Source organism: Cylas formicarius, unplaced genomic scaffold (assembly GCF_029955315.1).
Source record: "Cylas formicarius isolate icCylForm1 unplaced genomic scaffold, icCylForm1.1 PGA_scaffold_6__28_contigs__length_40554024, whole genome shotgun sequence".
NCBI classification, from domain to species: Eukaryota; Metazoa; Arthropoda; class Insecta; order Coleoptera; family Brentidae; genus Cylas; species Cylas formicarius.
The window spans coordinates 37246851-37271917 of NW_026844347.1; the positions used below are offsets into that span (position 1 = coordinate 37246851).

Below are 25067 nucleotides of genomic sequence, written 5' to 3' on the forward strand. Positions count from 1 at the left end.
GACGGAAACCCTTACGAAGACCCACGCTACGGAAAATGATAACGAATTTTGAAACATGGAATGTCCAAGGAATCTCCAACAACACAAATGAAGTAATTTATGAACTCCAGAGACTAGAAATACAGGTGGCAGTGGTAGAAGAAAGGACAAGGCTCCAAAAATCTGGGACACTACGATCATTTCTATAGTGGCGTGGCCAAAGACAAAAGAGCACAACAAGCCGTGTCTATTCTGGTTGCGAAAAAGTTGCGAAGATTTATAACATCATGGGAAGCCATTAGTGAACGCATTATCAAAATGAACTTGACATTGTTTGGACTTAGGCTAACGATGGTCGGGGTGTACGCAGTCAACGACGACGCCCCAGTGAACAAAAAAGACGAGTTCTTCGAACAGCTGCATCAAGAAATATCAAACATTGGGACCTCAAGAGAGGTCATAATCCTTGGCGACCTAAACGGAAGAACCGGATCCAAACTAGCCGACAAAGTGGTGGGTAGATTCGGCGAGAATGTAACAAACGACAACGGCCGCAGATTAATCCAACTGTGCGAACAAAACGAACTTAGAATAACGAATAAATTCTTCCAGCACCAAATGATCCATAAGTATATATGGGAACAAAAGTCTAGAAATCTAAGATCAATCATAGACTATACGATTGTCCGACAAACTACATCGATGAGGACGTATGACGTTAGAGTGCTTAGAAGTGCAACATGTGGCAGCGACCATAATTTACTCAAGGCCAAAATCCTGTCGCTGCCAAAATCAAATAGAAAACAAAGACAAGAGACCCAACTAAAAGAAGACCAGGATACTCAAATGAGACAGCCCCGATATAATCTTGAGAACTTTGAGCAGGAAAGTACGAAAGACCTATACAAAAAAAGACTTGACCAGAAATTCCAGCCACAACACTTTAATAACAATACAGAATATTATGAATATATTAAACAATGCCTGAAAGAAGCAGCCCAAGAAGCGATAGGATACTGCGATGACCGGAAATCTAACAAACCCTATTGGTGGGATGAGGAAATTAAACAAGATATTGAAGATAAAAGACAAAAGTACCAACACTACCTATCCAGCAAATCAAGCTACCATAAGATCTTCCAAGAAGCACAAACCCAAGTAAGAAGAAAAATAACCCAGAAGAAAAACGAATCGTGGGAAAAAAAAGACAACCAAATAAATACCTACCTGGGAGGAACAAAAAGTAGTGAAAGCTGGAAGCTTCTGAAGTCTCTACGCCAAAATACAGAGAGATAGTAACTCCCGTCACAACGAATAAATGGGATGAATATTTCCGTAAGCTTTTAACAGAGGATCGAGAACAGTTCCTTGAAGACGACAGCCCTAACATAATACAGGTTTCGGCTTCACCGACCAGAATCGGCATTAATGAGGTAGAAGATATTTGCACAAACTTAAAAAATAAATAATCACCAGGGCCAGGTAATGTTCCCGCAGAATTAATCAAACATGGAACACACAAACTGTATGAACATCTAGCAAAGCTCTTTCGAAATTGTATTAACTGCGGAGATATCCCAGAAGAATGGAAATTATCCTTCCTGCGACAACTATCGAGGTATCGCAGTTACGAGCTCAATCGGTCGGATTTACGGTAAAATATTAAAGGTCAAAATAGAACGCGAATACGCAAAGAGTGAAGCAGAAGAACAAGCGGGCTTTCGTTGACCATCTGTTTTGCGTCACCCAGCTTATCGAGAAAATGTCAGCCTTCAATAAGGAGATACATCTCCTGTTCGTGGATCTGAAGAAGGCATACGATAGCATACCGCTAACAAAAATTTGGGAGGCATTAGACAAGACAAACCTAAGCGTCAACATAATAAGATCAGTGAAAGAAGTATATATATAAAAATATACAATGGATTTACACCCAACAAGGGACTCAAACAAGGGTGTTCTGTATCCCCCATCCTGTTCAAGATATATCTTGAACAAGCGTTAAGGATATGGAAGCAAAAATGCAGAAATATGGACATTTCACCCTAAGCTTCGCAGATGACCAAGTCATAATGGCCCAAGACTACGATGATGTAGAATACATGATGCGAAAACTTATCGAAGAATACAAGAAATGGGGGTTGGAAGTAAACTTACCAAAGACAAAGTATATCGGTGGAGTACAACGCGACCTCCTCTTGGAGGATGGTCAGTCTATCAAAAGCTGTGAAACCTACAAATACCTGGGAATGTACATATCCAGCAGTGGGACAGAAAGAAATAATCAAGGAAGAAAACACCTTCTTTTGGGACCAAAATTCACGAGACGAAACAAACACCTAATATAGAATACGATCATTAAAAGCATAGTCACATACAGCAGTGAAGTCTGGCCACTAAAAGAAAGAACCATGAGAACGCTGGAGGCAACAGAGATGGACTTTTGGAGAAGAGCGGCAGGAAGGTCAAAAACTGAACGAGTCCCAAACGAAGCAATTCGCACAACCATGAAGGTGGGCCACACGATTTCAGACGAAATAACAACAAAACAGTTAAAGTGGTACGGTCACGTCCAAAGAATGGAAGAACAGCGACTGCCTAAACAAATACTCACCTGGACACCTACAGGAAGAAGGAAGAGGGGAAGACCGAGAAAGAGCTGAAGAGAGGTCATCGATAGTGAAATACAATGGAGACAAGTAGACGAGGACCTGTGGTAGGTAGTGATTTATCGAGTGCAACAACGAGCGCACGAGTCACTCATCGGAATCCCAAACAATAACATTGAGGTACTAGATATCGCACTGGCAACATCTAAGTGGAAAAAATGTTCAACTGACACCTCATATAGTCAGAACGATCATTCTTTCGTCGCAAGTGTAGTAATTGCAGAAAATTTCGCCTCCCAAATACATAGTTATTAAAAGTACCAATGGACAATTTCGTTAAAAAACTGGAAAATCTAACCAAGAAAATTAAAAACAAGTATAAAACAGGTCAATAAACAATTAGCACTAAATGTAGCAGAATTAACATTACCAAACTCTAAAAAGTGTAGTTTATTGTCTTAAAATTTAAAAAACATTTTGCTAGCAAGCATTGCATGGCGGCTACCGCAAAAAAATCCCCGTTAAAAATTTTGCAATTGTTAAATACTAAAAATACATGTAGAAATTGCATTGTGTCTACCGGGCTTTAGATACTAGTATCAATTCACATAATAATTTACCTATATTTTATTGCCATCTGGATTCAAACGTAAACAACCAAAAATTACTTTTCCAGAAATGCTCGGCATTTTTTGAAAGTGTAAGCTGACATGAAACATTCTAAAAGGAAGATGTCCTATTAAGAAATATTTTTTCCAGATGCACACTCGATACTGGTTTTGTAGGCAAGATGTAGACGCGATGACGTCATGGATTATTACTGCGCAATGCATGGTTTCGGAAAAAACGTATTTTCTCGAAAACCATTTACTATTTCCAAAAAATTCTTGGACCGGGAAACGTGGAAGATCCAGGGCTCCAACCTCTACTTCGAACATTGTTTCAATCATATACAGGGTGTGTCGTTTACGGGCAAAAAAACTAAAAGATCCTAAAAATTTCCTTTTTTCTCAATAAATTATTGAAGATGGGATAATTTTATTTGAACAGTATCGTAAACTGTGTCGAGGGAGAGTTTCAGGTTTCGTCAATTATACAGGGCGCGGGATATTTGAGAAAATATCGTTCGACAACGCTAATATTTGTGCAAATTTTAATATTTACCGATGTTTACTGTACATTTACACTTTATGCAGGGTGTATGGACAATTAAATTACCATTTACCACACCCCTACCTTTACCCTTTACCACACGAATCCGCGAAGTTGTTTCCTTTTATAATAAAAAGCTCTTTCGCGTTAGAAGCTACGAACTTGCCCCGCCCAGTGAGGATTTTTCGAAAGCAACCTCGTTGAATAAGTCCTATACTAATTAAAATTTCATACATATTTTTTACAAACCTTTTGGAAAAACCTCAACACAGAAAACTAATGTAAGCATAGATCATGGATGATTTGCTAATTTTAAATTTTTAACGACAGTTAAGAGTAATAATTTCGCAGAATCTAGTCTTATTATGTTATTAGTTTGTACTCTGATTGTCGTGTAACATAGATTATTATGTTAGACTACCTTACAATTATAAATAATAAATAAATAATACTGAAGCGGTTCTTTTTAACATGGTTTCCTAGTATATCTCGTTTCGTGTGCTTATTGCTCAAATTGCGACATCGATCGTGGATGCATGACCGATTACACGCTTCCAAAGTCGACGAACGTGTTTGTAAACAAAAAGCCGGCCCTGGATTCGACGTGGGAACCCTGTACGCGACCAATGCATTTTGACGAGAGTCGCTTGGCCCATTGTGCAGGTATATGTCGGGCTCTATGTTGCCGACAACCCGTCCTTTGCCCCGCGCCGCTGTTTTACCTAAACAACTACTGAAACAGGGGAGTTAACTGTGATCCTCGGGCGGGGACGATTTCCACCATCCGTCGACATTGCCGTTTTCTTACAGGCCACCGATGGACTTTCGGCTTTTATATTATTTACGTAATATTTTTTCAACAATAGACAAAATATTAAATTTTTAAGGGAAATCGTTACTAATATTTATTAAAACATTAGTTTTCACGTATTATTAATATTAAACGTAAAACTATTATCATTGTTCATGTTTAAGCAAAGTATTTGAAAATTATGTTTCAATGCCAGATTTTGGGAACTGGAATTATTATAATGAATTTTTGATATAATATCTTGCTTTATTTGTTTTCAGTCTTGAAATTTTAACCAAAGGCATGGTTTTTCTTTTCGTCCATTAATATATTAATCATTTCTTCCCCAATATAAGCCATAAACAGCAAAAATTTTGTAACAATAACCATGCTTCCGCTAAGAATTTATTAATATCCATTTTTTTAGTGCTCTCAATTTCTTTGCTTTATATCCTATACTGACTTTTTCTTTACGAAGTTGTTAATTTTAAATATTTGCGATATTGCACTCCGCAACAATGATTTAAGCGTTTCTGATTTTTCTGATAAATACGCTGATAAAACACCTTTTTCTACTCCCGCCTGTAAAATACCTAATTACCCACCGATCTAGCGGGCGGGAAGCGTCACTTTACCACGTCAGTTTCGTTTCCCATGAATCTGAGCCACTTCGGACATTTCCGGGATTTGAGAGCAATCGGATGTTTTCGGAGATATTTCCCACGCTTTGAATTTTGACGTTTGTCAATTCTGACAGTATAGTATGCAATACGTCTGGTAAACTTTTTAACTCACTCGTTTATTAAAAACTCGCTTGGCTGCGCTCCGCTGCTGTCCAATAAACTCGTGAGTCAAATACCGTTCCCTTCTGTAAAATACATAACTACACACCAATCTAGCGTGCAGGAAGCGTCACTTTACCACGTCAGTTTCGTTTGCCATGAATCCCAGCCACTTCGGACATTTCCGGGGATTTTAACGGTCGGGTTTGGGAGCAATCGGATGTTTCCGGATATATTTCCCACGCCCTGACGTTTGTCAATTCTTACTGTCATGTCGGTGAATGTATCTGTGTTGGTTTGCGAAAATGTAAATTATTATTATTACTTCATTACTATTATTGCCTTCTTTTGTTCCATTTGTTGAATAATTCCATTGGGTAAACGTTAATTTTCCACTAATTTCTATTTGTCAAAACTCTATGTTAGATAACTAATTTATCGTTGTATTGTATAATATGGCTTCCACATAAAATTCTTACATATCTAACGGCCATACAGGTGAAGACAACTAAATACTGGAACATGTTTTGCTTTTTCTTGCTTTTCTTGAGTTGTATCAGTCGAAGGAGGCTTTGAAATCAGACATACGAGTAAGTAGTGTATTGTCAACAAGAATTGTCAACAACTGTCAATTTTATAGAGAGTGAAATACAATACAATACAATAGAGAGAAAATTTAAACCTGGCTTACCTCTTTATAAGGTATTATTGGGGTATAATTTTCTTTTTGACTTTTGAGTGTGTCGAAGAAAAACAATTGTTGACCAAACAAAGTTTTCTCGAACAACGAAAGCACATTTGACATCTTTGTAGCAGATTACCGAAAACCTGTGACTTCATAATGTTCATTTTCAATTGTTAAAAGCCACTTATTCCAATATTTAGATCTCAGAAATTTTCCATTATCAAACAATTAAGTAAAAAACGTAAATTTCACATGTACAATGACATCATTTAAAGTATCACACTTGCTTTGCTTTCATTTGCTATTTTCAAACTATAAAAATATAAAAGACGACGAAGCCATTGAACCACCTACCAGCTATATTATCTGTCAAAGATACGACGCCAATCCGTTTTGGATGTGCAGAGAGTCGAGTTCGTCAGTAGTCGAAAAAACAATTTCGGTGAACTGGCATTTTATACGCTTGTTCTAACATATTTCATAAAATTAATTATAAACTTTTCATGCCACTACATCCTTTTACATTGCCCACGTACAGCATACCGATACGCAAGCATTCGATAAGCGAAAACCGCTTATTTGTGAAAGCACTCTACCAGAACATTTCCTTATCGTGTTTCGCGACGATCCAATTAGGGATCTCGGGCGCGGTGAGCGAGTGCGGCCCTGCTCGTGGGAAAGTCCATCCGAACTAAAGGCATTTCACACGGACCACCTTGCAGCGCGCAAGAAAGAGAAGAGTGCACCGGCCCACCAAAGGGGTGGGGGTAGATTCCCACGATCTATCGGAATGTATATCGGAAGTTTTTGATAATTGCACGTCATTTGTACCAGGTCAAGTGACGGACTACCATGTCCGGCGACGGAATTCGGTGACGGAGTTTTTTCGGTTATCGGTCGCCGTTTTCGGACGACAGAGTTAGCAGTGCTTTGCGATTTGATTTAAGGATTATCCCAACGTCGCCGGTGAGGCAGAAACCGTAAGTTCCGTGAAATATTAATTTTTCGCGTTCGGGTATTCCGCAAGGCTCTATTCTCGGGCCCTTGTAGGCGACGAAATAGCTGGACCATTGCTTGATTAGTTAGTTGAAAGTACAAATCATTTGAGAATTGAGAGCTGAACAATAAATTATTAGATTTAAAATAATTTAAATAAGAACGAATCTGCCCGAGAAAATTTAAAACTTGGGGAATGAGCGCAAAGGAAGAAGTCTATCAGGGGTTATTAAAGTTGAAATTCTAGGCATTTGTCTAGGCAAATGCTAGCTGCCTAGGCAAATAGGCTTGGTGCTAAGTAACTAGACAAATGCTATTTGAATAGCCAAACGGTATTTGCCTAAGCACGTTTTAGGCAAATGGAAATATTTGTAATAGTAAAATAAATTTTTTTATAAGAAACTAAAAAATAATGAAAAATTGAAAATTGTAAAAGCAAAACCGCAAAGGACACTCTGAACATACACCTGTAAATCGAATACGTTCAACAAATCCCACAGACATTTGCCTAACAAAGGCTTACATAAAAAAATTCTCTAGCAGCTTAACTGAATACAGGGCTTGCTGAATGGTTGGAGTGGTCCCAGATTAACTTCTTCATCTTCTTCATCCTCTTGGTGCTCTTCCTCGCCCTTTCTTGCTTGTTGTAATATGGATTCCTCTATCAAGTCTGCTGTTGTACGCAAATCCTCATCTATCACCAGAAAATCTTGCAACTCCTCACTTGTAAACGTAATTGTTTGAAACTGCTTTATCTACTCCCTTAGTGGCTGATCATCTTACAAGTCCTGTTCGCGTTCTGTCTCGGTAATAAGTCCTGCATGACCATAGGAGTGTTGAATGGTTTCTGCTGTCACCTCTTGTCAAGCTTTACTAATAAAGTTGACTGCATATTAATGGAATATTTGTCTTAGGAGTCGATCATTTCCATTAAAATGTTTTTCCTGTATCGACTCTTAAGGCTTTTTATTACGCTCTGGTCCATCGGCTGTAATACACTTGTTGGTTTGGCTGGAAGAAAGGCCAATTCAATATTCCGTAGATTTGGAATATGGGGATGTGCAGGGCAGTTATCTAAGAGAAGTAACATTTTCTTCCCCTTTAATTCTGCTTCCCCTTTAATTCTGCTCTACAAAAATTTGCGATGTCATCCGTGCAGACTTGTTTGCCTTGTAAGTGGCCGGAAAATGATTTTCCAATTACGACTACCTTTCTTTTTTCTCTTCCACTCATATTGGCAGCTACTAACACTGTTATACGTTCTTTAGAAAGTTTCCCACCCACACATCTTCGCTTCGAAATTTGAGAGTTTTATCTGGCGTCATTTCGTAAAAAATACCAGTTTCGTCAGCATTAAAAATGTCGTCAGCAGGATACTTTTCTGCTAGTTTTGGCCACGTCTTCTCCAGCCAATCGCCAAAAACAAATACGCTTTCCATAAAAAGGGCCAGTCAATATAAGGTTAAACTGAGTGGATTTTTAATACAAACAAAACAAAAATAACAATATTACGTTGTCAACTATCCTTGCTATTTCCTTCATCTTTTTTGAGTGCTAAGTAAAGTGGGTTTGAAGGTTGTAAAATGTGTGTAAAACCGCAGTTTTGGACTCGAACATATAGGGGACGTACGAGCTATATAGCCAAAAGTTTCCGTTAACTTCTGTCACTGTAAGTAATTCATGACGTCACGCGCCAGTAAATAAGTCTCATTAATTGCGACAGTAATTACAAGAAACCTCAATAGAACAAACTAATATAAGTGAAATATATTATTTATTTATTATTTCCCGAAAACAAAAAATACATTTTCAATACGAAGAAAACAAAAAAAGTAAAAATAAAAATTGATATTATAAACTTAGGAAAAAGGAAAAAAAAAACTATAAATATTCCATGACTCGTTCCTTAAAAAGGCTCTAAGCAGAGTGTAAGTGTTACTATTTCCTTAGTCTTCTTTAAGTGTGAAGTTATATAAAGTTTATTTTATAGGTGGTAAACTGTGTGCAAAATCGCGGTTTCATATTGTCAAAAATTTCCAGTTTTTCTTAACAATTACAATCAAATTAAAAATTGGAGTATGAGCTTTGAGCAATGTATTATTAGTCGCTATAAATTAAGATTATCCTTCCGGATATCTAAACAGTTGCTGTTTTTGAAAAATTTTTTTGCTACCATCCCCAATTAATTATGTAACTGATGATTTATTATGAAAATCATTGTTTTGCGACCGCCCAATGCAGAAAACGCATGGACTATATTGCCAGGATACTTATCAATAAGTTGTAACGGTTTTCTGAGTATTTTCGTCTCATTTATAATCGGCAACACGCAGCAAGCGTTTCGTTTTTTTTTTTTTCATAAAAAGGGCACCACTTGAACACTATATTGCAACTATAACTAGCTGCAACTTATTAGCGCGGTTCTAGTTTGTAATTAAGGAGACAACATTGTAAAACCCGGCGCGCGTTCATAACCGAAGCCTTCGGCTTAAAAAACTTGGTCCTTTTTTAAGACCACCCCGTGAACTTCGAGGTAATGGAAGCAGCCCGGCGAAATTAGACTTTCGAGCGTCCGAGCCGGCATTTTTCTACCTGACACTACGTCCCACGTGCCGCTAAACCCCTTGCCGTGGCCACTTTCGTACAGCTCCGTTCGCCAGCGCCATCTCTAGTTGAGCAACCGAAACTGTCAAACGGAAAAGTCCCTAGACGCATATGCGAAAGACAATTCACATTCGTTCAAATCTGGAGATGTTGCTGACGTCAATAGAGAAATAGATCGTGATCTCCTTGGAAAGAAGCAAACCAAGAATCTGTGGTTCAATTTTATTCAACCGATACTAGGTTTGTTTGCTATAAAATGACGAACTTGCTTCTTACAGTTTTCAAACCGTTCTTGTGCGCGTGTCAAGTTTGAATAAAATGGGAGACTTGTTTGTGTTGAGGTATAGGTTTTTTCGCGTACCCTGTATTAATATGTATCGAAATTTCTTATGAAATCCGTAATTCCAGTTCTTTGTCGACAACAAAACTTACTCAAATGAAACAATAAATGCTTCCGAATGAAAAAATCCTTTTTCGCATAAAAAATTAAAAATGTCAAAAACGGTTAGACCTAAGTATAGGACATTATGTACAAAATATGTCTAGAATTTTGTATAGAATTGAACAATGAAGTAGTATACCAGGCGTTCCATTTAAAATAAGAGAGTTGAAACGCGCCCAGGCAAAATGAGACAGCCTGTACATACATAATTAAAATGAATCAAAGGTTTGTTATACCCCAATTAACTTTTGTATTTAACTGAGATAAGGTAGTGGCAAAAATGTGGAAAAAGGTAAATAATTGAACACCATACACTTTTAAAGCATTTTTTCCAAAAATTTGTCACTTTTATTACTTTTCATACTGCAAAAATTATGAAAAATGGCTACGATTTATATCAATCAATATATATCAAATACAGAAAAATTTAATCGGTAAAGAAATAATATACGGGGTGTTTCACTGGTGTTGGTACCTATCGGCGGTGTAGGATATTATACACAAAATATGTCTAGAATTTTGTATAGAATTCAAAAATGAAGTAATATCCATTTAAAATAAGAAAATTGATACTCGACCACGAAAAATGAAACAGCCTGTATATACAACATTAAAATAAATTGAAGGTTTGTAATACCCCAATTAATTTTTGTTTTTAACTTTTGGCTCCATTTCCCATAGTTTCTAGGATAGGGTAGTTTCCCAAGATTAAGTATTTTATCAACTGTAATTAAAGCATAGCTACAAATCATATCACGTTTTTTAGTATGTATTTAGCTCTTTTTAAAATTCAATTGCATGGTTCAAAAAGAATTTACTGATATATAGCTATTTGCATTAAACTGGTACACAATTTCATGGGCTTATTTTTTCTTCTAAAATGAATGTCGTCAGTTTCGGATGAAATGATGAATGAATATATTTATCTGAGGAATCGATTTTTGATATTCTTGCAGACTGTGCTTTAATTTGTTACTTTTGCAAAGAAAATAATTATAATGAATGACCTCAAAACGCTGAGAGGTTGTTTCACAACAATTAGCTTGAAGATTATCCTCAAACGGCCCCCATAGTTGGCACAACAACAACAAACGACTGATGGTTCATCCCCCAAACATCCCAAACAAGTTCCATACTAACGTGAAAATAAAGTTGTCGGCAAAAAAATTTTTGGTTGGTGTTGACCATGTATGTATAATTCTATTCTTATCTTATTAATTTTGCCGATGTTGTCTACTGGTTCCTATTCTGTTGATATCTATCTTTCATAAGATCAAATTCAACACCATTGCAGTGCATATTATGAGCATCCAGTTGTAGCGAAACTAACCTAGAATTAAAGTTGGCCTGTGGTTGACACATTTACATTGACATTGACACCTGCATAGTATCAATTTGTGTTAATTTTTATGTTATTAAATTGTTCCCTGGAATTGCAGCAAGTTTGGCCTGGTTATATTTACTAAAACTTAGTTTCTTTATTTTGGTGAAACAGATATTTATGTTTTCCAAACCTTTGTTAATTGTCATAGTAAAGAAAGGATTTATTTATCAAATGTCACGGTAAAAAAATATTTAGAAGCCATTGTCATAAGTTCCTAAATTTAAATTATATAGTTTTCAAGTCAGTTCTTTAAAAACCTAACAAACCTGTGAAACCTCTTCATTTTCATTTAAAACTTATTTGTACCCCAACAAAATTCACAGTAAAATTCTCCTTTCTCAAGTCCAGCCCAGTGTTATGTGCAAATATGTCCAAGCACAATTCTTCATTTTATTCGGATGTCGTCTGAATCTGTCGAGTCCTCTTTATACGGACTACTAATAGGCAGTATTCAGGAAGCGGTTTGGCTGCTTTTGGATGACTCGTTAATAGACTGTTTCAATTTTTCTGAAGTAATGTCCCTAATAAGTTTACTTTCGGTTGCACTACTGCAACCTCAACATCTTCTCGTTCCGCGGAATTGTCACGATTTTGATTCACCGTATTTGCAAAAAAATGGGACAAACAGATGATTCAAACCTATTTCGATTAGGAGGTCATATTCTGGCACCAAAAGCATTTTCAGCTATACGCACAGCCGCAAACTTTAGTTTAAAGAAGCTGCAAACGATGCGACGTCTGTGCAGGCTACTGAAGAAGATAAATGTGTTTTTCTCTGATAAACTCTAGATCTTCCAGATTATTGCTATCTAGTAACGAGAGTAGTCGCTTTTCGTCACGCCATGTGAGCCAATTGTAATGTAACTGTGTCCGGGATTTCAGTACCTCATTGAAATTCCTCATCAGATCGCTTCTTTTTAAATACTAGCATTAGCAGGAACACACACTGCTGCATTTTTCTAAACTGTTTATTTAGCCATTTTATCGGGACTTCTCGTGTGTCTCCTTACTATTGTATCTTCGGACACATTTATTTAAACCAAATTGACATTCCCTCTAAATCCCGACACCCAAATCCATGTCTTGATCTATCCACAGACCATATTTTAGAAGTTTTGACATTGTAAAAAATATATCCGAGACAAAGATCTCTGAACTTCGAATATTCTTAACCGTACGTTTCCCTTAATTGGCAGTCTGACGATGCCGATCAGTGAAGACGAACTGGAACCCCTCGGCATGCAGGAGCAACATGGCGGCAGCACGATGTCGAAGGCGGAGCTCAGGAAAACCCACAAGCCGATCATGGAGAAACGTAGACGCGCTCGGATAAACAACTGCCTCAACGAGATCAAGCACCTGATCTTGGAAGCCATGAATAAAGACGTAAGATGATTGCATCAACGGTCTTGTTCATATAGCTTTTAGACGAGGGCTGCCTTTTATATTTGGGGATTTCCTTAAACTAGAGTTGCCATCTGGCGTCTAACGTTTTTATAGCGAAGTTTGACATTTTGAGGTTAGGTTCTTTCAGACAATCCATCCACCATATAGTCCTGATTTAACACCTAATGACTTCTTTTTATTCCCATACATTAAGAATAAATTACGTTGGCGACGATTTTTGACACCAGAAGAAGCGATTTGGAGGTGCCCGATTCGATGTGGGAAAAGTGGTTCGATGATTGGTTTTATCGAATGGAAAAGAGTATTGATCATCAGGGTGAATATTTTGAGAAACAATTAAGTCATATTTGTTGGTAGCTTATAGTTTTTTATTACAAATCCCGAAATATAAAAGGTAGTACGGCAAAAGTGATATATATTTCTAAATTTCATCAACTAACCTGGACTTTGGATAATTTTCTTTTTTAATGACATCTCCACACATCTGGGCACATCCAAATTTTTTTTCATCGAAGCTTCGAAAATTCCTGTATTATCAGCATAAGCAGGGTCCCTATATATCTAGTAGCGATATGGTTTTGTGATAAAAAGATGGAAACGGGTCTCAAAGTCGGCCAAAAATTCGTCTTCGTAAATGAGCTTCTCCGAATTACCACTAGAGGCGCTGCGCTTAGATCTAAAAGCGTGTAACGGCGAAAACTAGCCCCGATAGGATTTTTTTCACAAAGATAAGATTCCAGTGGCGTAGTCAGTTTTCTCATGACACTCTCAAATTTTGATATGTAATCTAAACTTTTATTAGGCTTGTTATTGGTTTTGTAAAAATGCCATGGAAAATACATATTTTTTTCTTTAGATAAATTACATACAAAAAGTTCTTTGCCAATGTAGTCAAGAGTCAAAATGATAATTATGAAATGTCATGACTGTTTGACTATTAAGGCGTATGAGGAAAATAAACACCTTTTTTTCCTCATAAAAAAAAGTGAAATTAAAGATATATGTTTTGTATTGCCTTTAAAAAGCTCATAACAAGCCTAATAAAATTATTAAAAGACGTACAAGGTGTTATATTAAAAAAATAACAATTTTGTATTTCAAAAATGTCGCTTTATTGGTTACAAATTAATTTAATAATAATTAAAGACCATAGAAATTTATATCGTATATAATAAAAATATATAAAAGGCGACAGTTCAAGTACAAAACATTTGCTATTTTTGAGTCATTACTACTAAAAACACCGCCAAGCTTTAAACTTTAGCAGCCACCGTAGGTAACGCCGAATATTATCGATTAACAAGGAAAACCGTTATTTCTCATCAATTCAAACAATAAGAGGCCCAAAAAGTCCATATTAATAAAGTAGGTACGCCGCAAAACCATAAAAAATGGGACACACTGTACCGGGTGATCATTTATAATGCTCCCCCCTTTTTTTATTTAAAATTTGGGAAAAAACGTCAAAAAATAGTAACCTATTTGCAAGATATATTTTATATATACAGGGTATTCGACACCTTGTACATTATACGCTTAATAAAATCCCCTAAAAATTGTACACATTTCTTATATATTATATCCAACACCCAAATCCCATAGTTTTTGACATATATGCGCTTTTAACTATAAAAGCAACATTCAAAAATAAAATAATTTAAAATTTATGTCTTAGATGGCTGTGAAGTAGGTCGTCAACATAAAACAAAATGTTTTTTTATACCTGACAGGGAAACTTTTAGCAAACCAAATAAATAATAAAATTTCAACAAACACCCAGCCCTACCAGAAAGAAGAGAACATTTCGTATATTATATCCTAATACCAATTACATGCTATTATTGTATTGTGCTACCAAAAATATAGTGCATTTATTGCTTTGACTTTTTAAGTCAAATACCTTCGCAGGACAGTGGTACAACCCATCCCAACAGATGTTTATTCTGCATTAAAAAAAAAACTTTGGGGGGGGGGGGGAGGCATGATACCGTTAATTGGATTGTATAGGCGTAAACTTAAATAGTTCTAAAAAACAAATCCAAAAATCGACTGGTCTAGGACGAAAACTGATCGACTGAATTCTGACACACAAAAGAGCTCAAAAAACGCCATTTTTCAGCCCGCCCGTCACTCCAAACTGGAAAAAGCGGACATACTTGAAATGGCGGTCAAGCATTTGCAAAATATCCAACGTCAACAGCTCGCCATCGCAGTCGCCACCGATCCCACGGTCCTGAGGAAATTCAAAACCGGCTTCAACGATTGCGCTCGTGAAATTGACAAGTAAGTTGTAATTGTTAGATAATAAATAATATAACTACCTTATTATTAAAAATAATAAATGTTTCACTCCTTAAAAGATAACATTGCTGAGCCATCTTGAAAACTGACAGCCTCTAGCATTCGGTCCTTGATGAACATCAGAAGCCGGTTAACCCAAGACTTAACACTTAATTCAAACATCAATGACATTAATACCCGTTCAATCCTACACTTGAATTAGTGTTGGCTAGTTATGTTCCGACTTTTTGTGTGTTGCAAATAATTAAAACATTCGATATCAAGGCACAAACAGCTGACTGAAATTCAAACCAAGCCCGGGCAAATCCGTCACATCACAGTAGGTTGCCTTAGTTAACATATTTTTTCGCTAGAAAATGGGAACAAACTTGCTCTCGTTTACTTAAAGAAACGCGAAAAATCGCCTTACATGTTTATTTCAAGGTTATTGATTAGCAATGCAGGTTCAGTCAGATCTTCATCTTCCTTTTATATTACCAACACAAGTTAACTTTCCGTGTACATGGTTTTTCGCAGAACATTTATTTTAAACACTTTTTCACACAATAATAATTGTTTCGGAACAAAATAATACAGAAAGTATCATAAAATTTAGCCTAATGATTGCAAACAAGGAGTTAAAAACAATTACAAAAACTTCAAGTTCAACCCCTTGACATTGACACTAATATTCAAATCGATACTTGCGTATCATGTACGATCCTTAAACGGATTAAATGAAAAAGTTTCCTATAGTTGGAAAAAAAAGAGGATACAGGAAAAAACAAAAAAAAGGTAATACAAAAAATTACAAGAAAAGGACTTAGGGCTTTCCATTGTTAGTCACTTTGTTTCTTTAAGTTTACATTTCTAACAAAAACTTTTTAACATTATCTTCATCAGTTGTGTAAAATTCAAATTTGACTCTAAGTTCATATTTTCTTAATACGACTGCACTCTAGGCATTGTTAACCCAAGAAACCATCGATATGATTGACCTAATTTCAAGGTTTATGGACAGATCGGAGACCACAGACGCGTCGCTCAAGCAGAGAGTATCGTCTCACCTGCAAAAATGCATGAACGGCCTCGAACAAGTGGCTCAGTTCGCGGCTCCCACTCTGGGTAACTTCCCTTTCGGCTCTTCCGGCGGTCTTTTTTCTGGAAATCAGACGCCAAACGACTCGGCGTCAGACGACCAAAACAACAACCCCAGAATACAAATACCGCAGGGCATACAATTGATACCGAGCAGGTACGGACGTTTGACGATCGGAATTTTCCGGGAGTCAATCAACATCCGGTCATTGTAGGTTGCCTACCGGCGAGCTCGCACTCCTTGTGCCCAACTCCAGCAACTTGCCTTACTTTCCGATCCAGCGGCCCAGCGCGTTCGTCACAGTTACCCCCCAACACACTACGGAATCGCTCAGTCCTCCGGTTAGTCCTCCGGAGGCGAGGAGTCGCTCTCCGAGGGGTTTCCGGCCGGTCAAATCCGGCCTGCCCAAGCCGAAACCCTCCTACCCCGGCGAAGATCACCAGGTGCCTCAAATCTCTTCGACCGTGCCCAGCGAGAAACACCAGTTCGTGCCTCCGATGGAGGTGAAGACGATGAAGTTTCCCATCCACAAGTACCACGAGAGGAAAGTGGAACAGGCGAAGAAATTTTCGGAACCCCTGTGCATCATCACCAATCAAGCGGAGCGGCACAAGCAGGCCCAACAAAAGGATGACTCCGCCCATTTCGAGGAAAACCTGGTACCCGGCGTGCGAGGCGTCAAGAGGAATTTCTGCGAGGTTCAACAGCAGCATCAGGGTATCCTGAGCACCGTTCCACAAGAGGGTTCGACCGGTTTCACCAGGCCCGCAAAGATCCTCAAGGTAAATCACCACGTGGTGCCTTCGTCGACGCTCGCTCACCCGTCGACGTCTTTTGCCCCGCCCACCGGTGATTTTCAACGAGCCGAACAACCCAAGGAACCCAGAGAATACCGAGCAAGTGCCGCGAAAGACAATCAGGACGTCAACGATATGTGGAGGCCTTGGTGACATCGTTTTAAGTTTTCGTGCCATATTTTATAGTTATCAGATCAAAGATATATTTTTAGGAACAGTTATTAACCGCGCATAGGATACCTTATATTTTGCCGCTCATGTGAATTTGTGATCTCCGTCGTTACATCAAGCTTTAATTTGTGTTGCGTGACTTTTTGAATGAATGGAATTTTCTCCTTAGGGCCTCAATAACACCCGTTGCATCCTTTCCAACTGTTTTTTTTTTGTTTGACCTAATGAGTTAATAGGATTAGTAAAGGCATTTATTTTTTAATTCTTCGTGTTTAACTGCATCCAGAACCTTGTCAAAAACTCCCAATTTCAGATGTAAAACCAAAAAACAAGCGCCTAACCAACGGCCGTAGAAAATTTTTAATACTTTAAAATCTACATCCCAGTAGTCTGAATCTTAAACTATAATAACTGCTACCAAAATAACAGTTTTGAACATTGGAAATATGAGAACTAACATGATTCAAATTACAGAATCACCAACCACGAACAAATCTAAGACCTAATGTGCACCCAAAAGGCCATAAGCACCGAGATAACACTCAGAACGTGCACTACACACAATGAAACAGATACCAAAAGTAGAACGAAACAGTAATGCTATCCATAGAATCATAAAGATTATCTTCTTCTTATTCTTCTTTTTACTATTCGTGAAGCAAGCCTTCAATAACCAACCAATTACGCTAAAAAGAATATAATCTATTTTGGGCCAATAACTCTGCCATTTGGCCTATATTCATGGGAAGTTAAAGAAGAAATTAAATGTCAACAAAAATTCCATTTTTTATGATTCTGTGGTGGAGCATTGCACGCGGCGGTTTAACCTCCGTTCGCTCCCGACAGAATCCCATGTATTCGTCCCAAAAAGTTTGATATCGGTTTCCACGGTGTGGATTTAGTGTTTTGAGTGTTCAGTGTACGTCTTAAAGTGATAATCGTCGTCGGCCCCGTCGTTTTTCTCCGTTCACGCCGGTATGGAGGCCGGATGGGCCCGGATGGTCCGCGGTGGAAGCGGGGGGAAGCCGATTTTTTTTGGTATCGGTCAGAATCGCTTTTTGCTAGCTGAGCAAATTATTGGTTATTTTTCTTCTTTGTACGTGGTGATCAATTGACCAGAAGCGAAAATCCTCGACGGAAGTCGGCAATGGGCAAATGATCCTAGCAGTTGCGCCCAACATTTTTTGTGAAACGCATAATTGACTTGACTTGACTCCATTTTTTATCCGTGTTGTAAAATTCATATCTTTATCGTTCTAGACGAGCATTGCACATGACGACTTAACTTCCGCTCGCTCCCAGCAGAATCCTTTGCGATTTTCCCAAAAACTTGATATCGGTTTCGATCGTGTGGTTTTAGTTTCCTAAGTGTTTATTGAAAGTTTTAAAGTGTGTAATTGTTGTCGATCCCGCTGTTTTTGTCGTCCACGCCGATTGAAGGGCGGATGGGCGGGGATGACCGTTTTTTGTAACTGGTCAAAATCTTTTTTGACACTTGAGAACAATTGTTGATTATAGTTTTTTTTTACGTGTTGGATAAGTTACCTAAAGAATGCTGGAAAATGGGCGAATGGCCACCACTATCTTGCCCAGCCAAGAACATGTTGTATTTTCTCTCTCTTATTCTAAGCCTGTTTATTTAGTAAACAACATTGGGGTGTTTTGTAAATCGTTAAACGATGTATTATTAAATGATTACTCAGGAAAATGTCGGCGAAAATATGTAGGTTCTGTCTTCGCGAGACAGATACTGAGATAAACATTTACAAAAACAATTTCTCCGTTGTCGTCGAGTTGTTAACCTCTCTGAAAGTAGGCAAACTGAAATTGTTCATTTACGGGTTTGTTGACACAAAACATTTTGCAGATAAGAGCCAACGATCACTTGCCGGAAATTTCGTGTACAAAATGCGCCCAAGATATAAGATTCGCGTTTCTTATACGAAAAAAAATTATCAATTCCCAGAAGGTTCTAAAGGCGAAATTAGCGAAAGATACCAAGATAGGGCCCGCCGTGCAGGTTAAAATAGAGCCCGAGTTGGTATTAGTGGACACGAAAGCTAGTGTAAGTTTAGATTCTGCACCCAACGAGGAAAATAAGGACCCAATACTACTGAAAAATAAAAACGAGTTTATGAAATGTCTTCAGCCTTTGGTGAACACGCACAAAGTCCCCAATGTGGACGACGTGGACAAAATAAAGGGACAGTTGAATGAAGTGTACATTTGTAAAGTTAATGGACTGAATAAAAAGGTATTAAAACCCGAAGGCAGCAATAACTTGCAGAAACGCAATGTCTCGGTAGCAAAAATGCAACCAGAAATTTGTGATAAAACTGTGCCGGATTGCTCTCTTAAACCCAGCAATAACCAGGGCAAAACTAAAGATTTGAAATGTGAAGAGTGCAATTTGGTATTCAAGAACAGGCCCTATTACAGATTGCATTTGGCCAAACACAACAAAAAAACGTGCGAATTGTGCGGGAAGAGTCTCCGCGCGGACAACATGTACAAACACATGATGATACACTCCAGCGACCCGGCCACTTGCAACGTGTGCGGCGCGATGTGCAAAAATTTTGAAAGCTTGAGGGGTCACATGTTTTACTGCCATAAGAAAAGCGATACGGAATATGTTTGCGAGCAGTGTGGCAAATCGTTTCGGAGGAGGTCCAACTTTTTGCTGCATCGGAAGAAGTCGCACGGCGGCGAGAGGAACTTCAAGTGTACCGAATGTGGAAAAGCGTTTTTTCAAAAGAGTGAGTCACGAGTTTTGAGTGCTAAAATTGGTGTTATGATTCAAATATAGGCATTTAGCAGTGTTGCTATGGTAACCAACCTAAGTAACAATATTAAAAATTTCTTCTTTGCAAGTTCTTTGCAAACTTCACAGTATAGAGGCATAAACACCATTTCCTTTCACAAAGTCAGTTTTCTCACAAAAATAAGCAAAAGCAGACGTAGTACAAGAACTATACGTTATTTTATGAATAATATTAAACGTAGAATTAAACGAAATCAGATATTTGCAACGCGTTAAAATGAAAGCATGTTCGTTGAGCCAGCAAGTTAGAAACTGGTTAAAACTAGTTGGCGAATATCCGAAACTGTTTTTCCGACTAAAAAGTAACATATTTTTGCTTTTTTACAATAAAAAAAAAAACAAAACGATACAACCGCATTAGAAAGCACAGACCATAAAATACTTGCGGGTAACGTCAAATTATATACAATTTGGCTCAGACCACAGACGACTATTATTGCTGTTCTGTAATTGAGACTACATCAGAAAACATTGGAATGCTAAAATATAACTGATCACATTAAGGAGGTGATATATCTGGTTGCGTAACGTTTATAGTATGAAATATAGAATAAAAAAACGTTTTAATTGCTTTTAGGTTTAAAATATAGTACAAATCAATAGATAAAGATGGTCTAGAGATACATACAGAGGTGGTGCATTTTTATTTATTTATTTTAATGTTTTTGGACCTATTTTCGATATCAAAATTATTTTATTAGGATTATTTAATCTAGTTTGTGTGTCGTTAAGACTTCATCATTATATTATTCTTTAGTGGAATATTACCTGTGGGCTCTCGTAAAGGGTACATTAAATAATTCAGAAAACAAAGGGTACTGCAGCGGCAGTAAAGAGTATATTATTAAAGCTGAATAGAAAATTAATAAAAAAAAATTACTTTTGGTGAAACAGAGTGTTTTTAACATGCTTGTTAGTAGGTACTTCTGTTGATTCGACAGTGCAAATAAAGAAGATTAAAATTTTTCTAGGCCACTCTGTAATACCCAGATTCTAAATAATGAATACGAAATCGGTGATGGCTATAACTATATATTAAACAAGTTCATTGCATTTGAAAAGGCAAGCCCTAGGAAACATCTTGGCATATGACTAGTCAGCGAGCTAACCTTGACAACCATATTGATATAATTACTAATCGAGCAATGATATTGCTAGGGTTTGCGATTCGCACCATGAGAGGGTTTAATAATGTCATCACAATTAGAGAGGTCTAATATGTTGGTTCCCTCCATCCTAGAGTACGGAAGTACTGTATTTGAAGCCAGTACATAAACAAAACCTAAAAAAATTTCTAAGACGTAGGTTGTGAGTTGAATATATAATAAACTATGAAACAATTAAATCTGTCTTCTTCAGAAAGTAGAAGAAGGTTTTTTGATATCTGTACGCTATTTAAAATTTTGAATAAAATCATTAAGGTTCCTGAATTACTCCTATCTCCTATAAAAAAAAAAAGAACAACCAACCAATGTCGGAAAGTACCTGTGTGCTTAACGCCCTTTCCATAGTCAGTAATGTCTTCTTGTCTTTAATTGTTTTCCAAATAAAATTTTATTAAGCCGATATCTGTCATAAATTGACCTTTATATTTGATTAATAATTTATGACCAAATATTGGAAATGCTATACATACGTTTGATTTGACTCATCTATGTCCCAGTGTTCCTCCAAAACCACATCAGGTCGATCCACGAGAAACGACGCCCTCACGTGTGCGAATACTGCGGCAAGGGGTTCGCCAGCCGTCACGGTTTAAGGACCCACGTCCGCCAGCACACCAACGAGGCGCCCTTCATCTGCACGATATGCGACTCCGGGTTCAGGCAGAAAGTGACGCTAAAGTGTCACCTGAAATCGAAGCATGGCATAGAGGAGGAGTGCAAAGTTTTCTGCGAGACCTGCGGCAGAGGTTTCGCTACGGAACTCGCGTTGGGAGTCCACGTGAGGCTCCACCAGTTGATCAAGTGTCCCAACTGTTCGGAGAATTTCGCGGAGCAGTCGTTTCTCGATAACCACGCGAAAGAGGTGCACGGTGTGGGCGTGGAGGAAGACGACCAGACTAGCAATGGAAACGATAAGAAGGAATAATTTTTAGAGTTCATTTAATGTCTGCCCCGTTAAATACGAAACTATGCTTGGACATCTTGTTTATTATTGGAATCGTAATCTGCTGGCAACTGTTAAAATTATTCGGAACAATTATGTTTGCGGAGGTAATTGCAAAGAGCTCAAAATTAGAGGACGAACTTCTAATCAATTTTATGGACCTTGCCATTTATCTCGCAAAGCAATGGTAATATTTTACCTATTGTAAGAGACTTCTGTGATCATTTTTTGAATTTTGTTTTTAATGACTTTGTGGTGTCGATGGTGATCGAGCCGAAGGGCGTTCTTTGGACAAATAAATTTATATTAAAATATCAAACCTTCATAATCGGTATCCTGTATCAGCTTGTGCAATATTTATTATATCATAGATTAAATCACCGTTTAACAAGAGATTTTTTATTTTATGCTGAGAATTAATGTTGGTTGGTCTACTAACCTGCACTTTGCTCCAATTTCTTTCGAAATCGCTATTTCTACACACTTAACTCGTTTTTCCACAACGTTTAACAAGATCTAGGCATATTTTGAAAAAAATCGGCCCTAAAAAACCCCGCACTTATTGACGATCTGTCATCGCCCCAGGATTTGGAATTTTAAATATCGCGCATGCGCATGTTGAATGAACCTTCCCAACAATTCATTCCATATTTGCTTCATATACGGCATAGACAATGCCTTTTTATCTCTAGTAGCTATAAATAGCTGGACCTTAATGAATATATCGAATGAAAACTGACCATAGTTCTTCTTCGTACAATTTATAAAACGTTGCGCATATCTATTAGGGACACTCGCCCATTGCCGCGTTTCGTGAATAATTTATTCCATGATTTAGTATGATAAGCAAATGATCTCTAGTTTTAACTTAAACATTAAAAAAAAGACTACCCCTCGCTTCCACCGCGTCCCATCCGACTTTCAGCCGGAGTAAATGACGAAAACGAAGGAACCATGCCACAAATGTAATGTTTCATGTAAGTGTGATGCTTGTTTTGTTATCAATCGGTGTTTGTTAAATAAAAAAGGTGTTAAAACATGTGCACGTTCATTTTTCGTCCTGTAGCCTCAACCTTTAGCTGTCAACTGTAACATCTACCACAGAATAACTGCTCTTAAACAAGCGCACAAGGCTCATTACTAACTATTACAACTTAACCTAAATCAAATCCATGACAAGTGTTTTTAACCGATTAGAGCGTATTCTGCAGAGAATAAACTAAGTACTATGTGCCATGTGCAATGCTTCCCACAGAATCAGCCACCATGGTTAATCTGAGAACCAAGGTTTATTAATTCTCGCCAACTAAGTTACTACGTTATATCGAGTGCCAAATCGTTTATACCTGACAGTTAATCCGGATTAAAACGGGATCAATCAAATAAAAACAAAATTAAAGCAATTAATAATTTTATATATTTTATAATCAAGAATTAAAAAAAAACTTATTATTAACATAATGAAATTAACTTAACGATAAAAACAAAACTAAAACAATTAGTAGCACTTAAGGGAATATTGAACTTAACTTTACAAGAGCTCGTGTATTTTTTTGGAATCCCTTAGTTATAAGACTTTGTCTCAAGGTTGCTGACTTGGAGTCTGTGTTCTAAGTGTATCTAATCCATACTTGACAGATTTGGCATGTCATTTTAAAATAACTATTTTTAAAAAGATTAATCAACAAATGTGTTAGTTTTAAGGACCAAAATCTTTTACCTAAAGTTAAGTATATAAAAAAACAATGATGTCTGTTTTTCAAATTTGAACCATTACACTCAAGTTATAATGATATAACAAATTGAATTAAATTGAATTAATTGGATTAAACTATTTACGACTAAAATGAATGGATCTAATATACTAATTGCAGTTTTATCTGATATCTACAAAAACATTTCATACGGTACACAACAGCAACTATTTTACGGTTTACTTTCATCAATATCGGGATTTTCTTGTAATAATTTCTTCCGATCATGACGCTCCATCTCAAAATAACCAACGTATTAAACAGAAAATCGATTTAAACACTTTAAAACTCATCATACAAATGATTTTCCACCCGTTCTGGTACAATTGTTGAACCGAGAGCTCATTTGCAATGCTACTTTTCAGCTACACGAATATAAACGGATAAAACAAAAACTGTACTATAAATCACAAAAGACAATTTCGTTAGTATATTATTTACTAGTAAAGACAGTAGAATCATTATTTTTAATGTATTAGAAAAAGACAATTTCCAATTTGTAATGTCGCGTTTAACAGCTGTCTTTGAAAGTTGACATAACATAACCTCGTGACCTTACTCACCTTATCACCGAATTACGTCCATTTATTAGTTCCTACAATTTATGATGCAACGTAATTGTCATCTTTAGAGATTTTCACTTTACCATTATTTGCTTTAAAAATCCAATATGGCTTAGAGTATATAAAATGCAATTTGTTAAAGACCCAACCCGATGATCTTCGTATCTCCTATCTACCTCCGCCATTGGCATCTCTCAGTATTTGAATTACCTCGTATATTACCCCTTCAACGCGAATATGAAAATTGCTTTACTTTTTGTACGGCGACGGGATTGCCTCCTCTACTTTTATTCGCCCGCCTTCCATTGCCACTACTGCAAATTACTTCCTTTTGTATCCCGCCGACTTTGATCTTCCCGACGCGGCAGGCGGTGCTTGACGTTTCGCCCGATCAAAGAAAAAAGCGCCCATATAGACACACACACACACGGCATAATTAGGACTCGTGAAAAGCCGCTGGTTTTTCAACGGACTTGTGAAAAATGCGAAGCGACGTTGGAGAAAAAATTACGGTCGTAATTTACTTTATAACTTTAAAATTTTTCACCGTCATGTAATGAGTAGATCGTAACGGGGATAACGCAGAAACGTATAGCTGGTTGGCGTAGTAGCGTTTACTATGTAAACGCGCCAATGGAAA

General features: G+C 37.3%; 2 protein-coding genes and 1 long non-coding RNA gene across 5 annotated transcripts; 2 read left to right on the plus strand and 1 right to left on the minus strand.

Moving 5' to 3' along the window:
- The first annotated feature begins 6837 nt into the window (after positions 1 to 6837).
- Positions 6838 to 17550, plus strand: LOC132703531 (protein deadpan-like). Of its 2 annotated transcripts, none has more exons than XM_060672850.1 (5): positions 6838 to 6977; positions 12620 to 12809; positions 14950 to 15113; positions 16120 to 16365; positions 16424 to 17550. In XM_060672850.1, the coding sequence occupies exons 2-5, from the start codon at positions 12627 to 12629 to the stop codon at positions 17157 to 17159; spliced, it is 1329 nt and encodes a 442-aa protein (XP_060528833.1). In that variant the 5' UTR covers positions 6838 to 6977; positions 12620 to 12626; the 3' UTR covers positions 17160 to 17550. The 2 variants fall into 2 exon arrangements, with proteins under 2 accessions (XP_060528833.1, XP_060528834.1); XM_060672851.1 differs by having other exon boundaries at positions 16132 to 16365.
- LOC132703532 (uncharacterized) lies at positions 14926 to 22683 on the minus strand. Of its 2 annotated transcripts, XR_009619098.1 has the most exons (4): positions 22550 to 22671; positions 21903 to 22063; positions 21638 to 21852; positions 14926 to 15063 (listed from the first exon to the last, which is right to left on the minus strand). It is a non-coding gene; the product is annotated as an uncharacterized LOC132703532 (long non-coding RNA). The 2 variants fall into 2 exon arrangements; XR_009619099.1 differs by lacking the exon at positions 21903 to 22063 and having other exon boundaries at positions 22550 to 22683.
- Positions 18732 to 22553, plus strand: LOC132703530 (zinc finger protein OZF-like). Its single transcript, XM_060672849.1, has 3 exons — positions 18732 to 18989; positions 19045 to 19936; positions 21665 to 22553. The coding sequence occupies exons 1-3, from the start codon at positions 18885 to 18887 to the stop codon at positions 22090 to 22092; spliced, it is 1425 nt and encodes a 474-aa protein (XP_060528832.1). The 5' UTR covers positions 18732 to 18884; the 3' UTR covers positions 22093 to 22553.
- Positions 22684 to 25067: the final 2384 nt, after the last annotated feature.

Excerpts from the sequence above, each read along its gene's own strand:
- LOC132703531 (XM_060672850.1), top strand. The coding sequence starts at position 12,627 with ATGCCGATCAGTGAAGACGAACTGGAACCCCTCGGCATGCAGGAGCAA. Across the intron at positions 12,810-14,949 it reads TGGAAGCCATGAATAAAGAC|CCCGCCCGTCACTCCAAACT; the intron begins GTAAGATGATTG and ends GCCATTTTTCAG. Across the intron at positions 16,366-16,423 it reads ATACAATTGATACCGAGCAG|GTTGCCTACCGGCGAGCTCG; the intron begins GTACGGACGTTT and ends CGGTCATTGTAG.
- LOC132703530 (XM_060672849.1), top strand. The coding sequence starts at position 18,885 with ATGTCGGCGAAAATATGTAGGTTCTGTCTTCGCGAGACAGATACTGAG. Across the intron at positions 18,990-19,044 it reads AGTTGTTAACCTCTCTGAAA|ATAAGAGCCAACGATCACTT; the intron begins GTAGGCAAACTG and ends AACATTTTGCAG. Across the intron at positions 19,937-21,664 it reads AAAAGCGTTTTTTCAAAAGA|TGTTCCTCCAAAACCACATC; the intron begins GTGAGTCACGAG and ends TCTATGTCCCAG.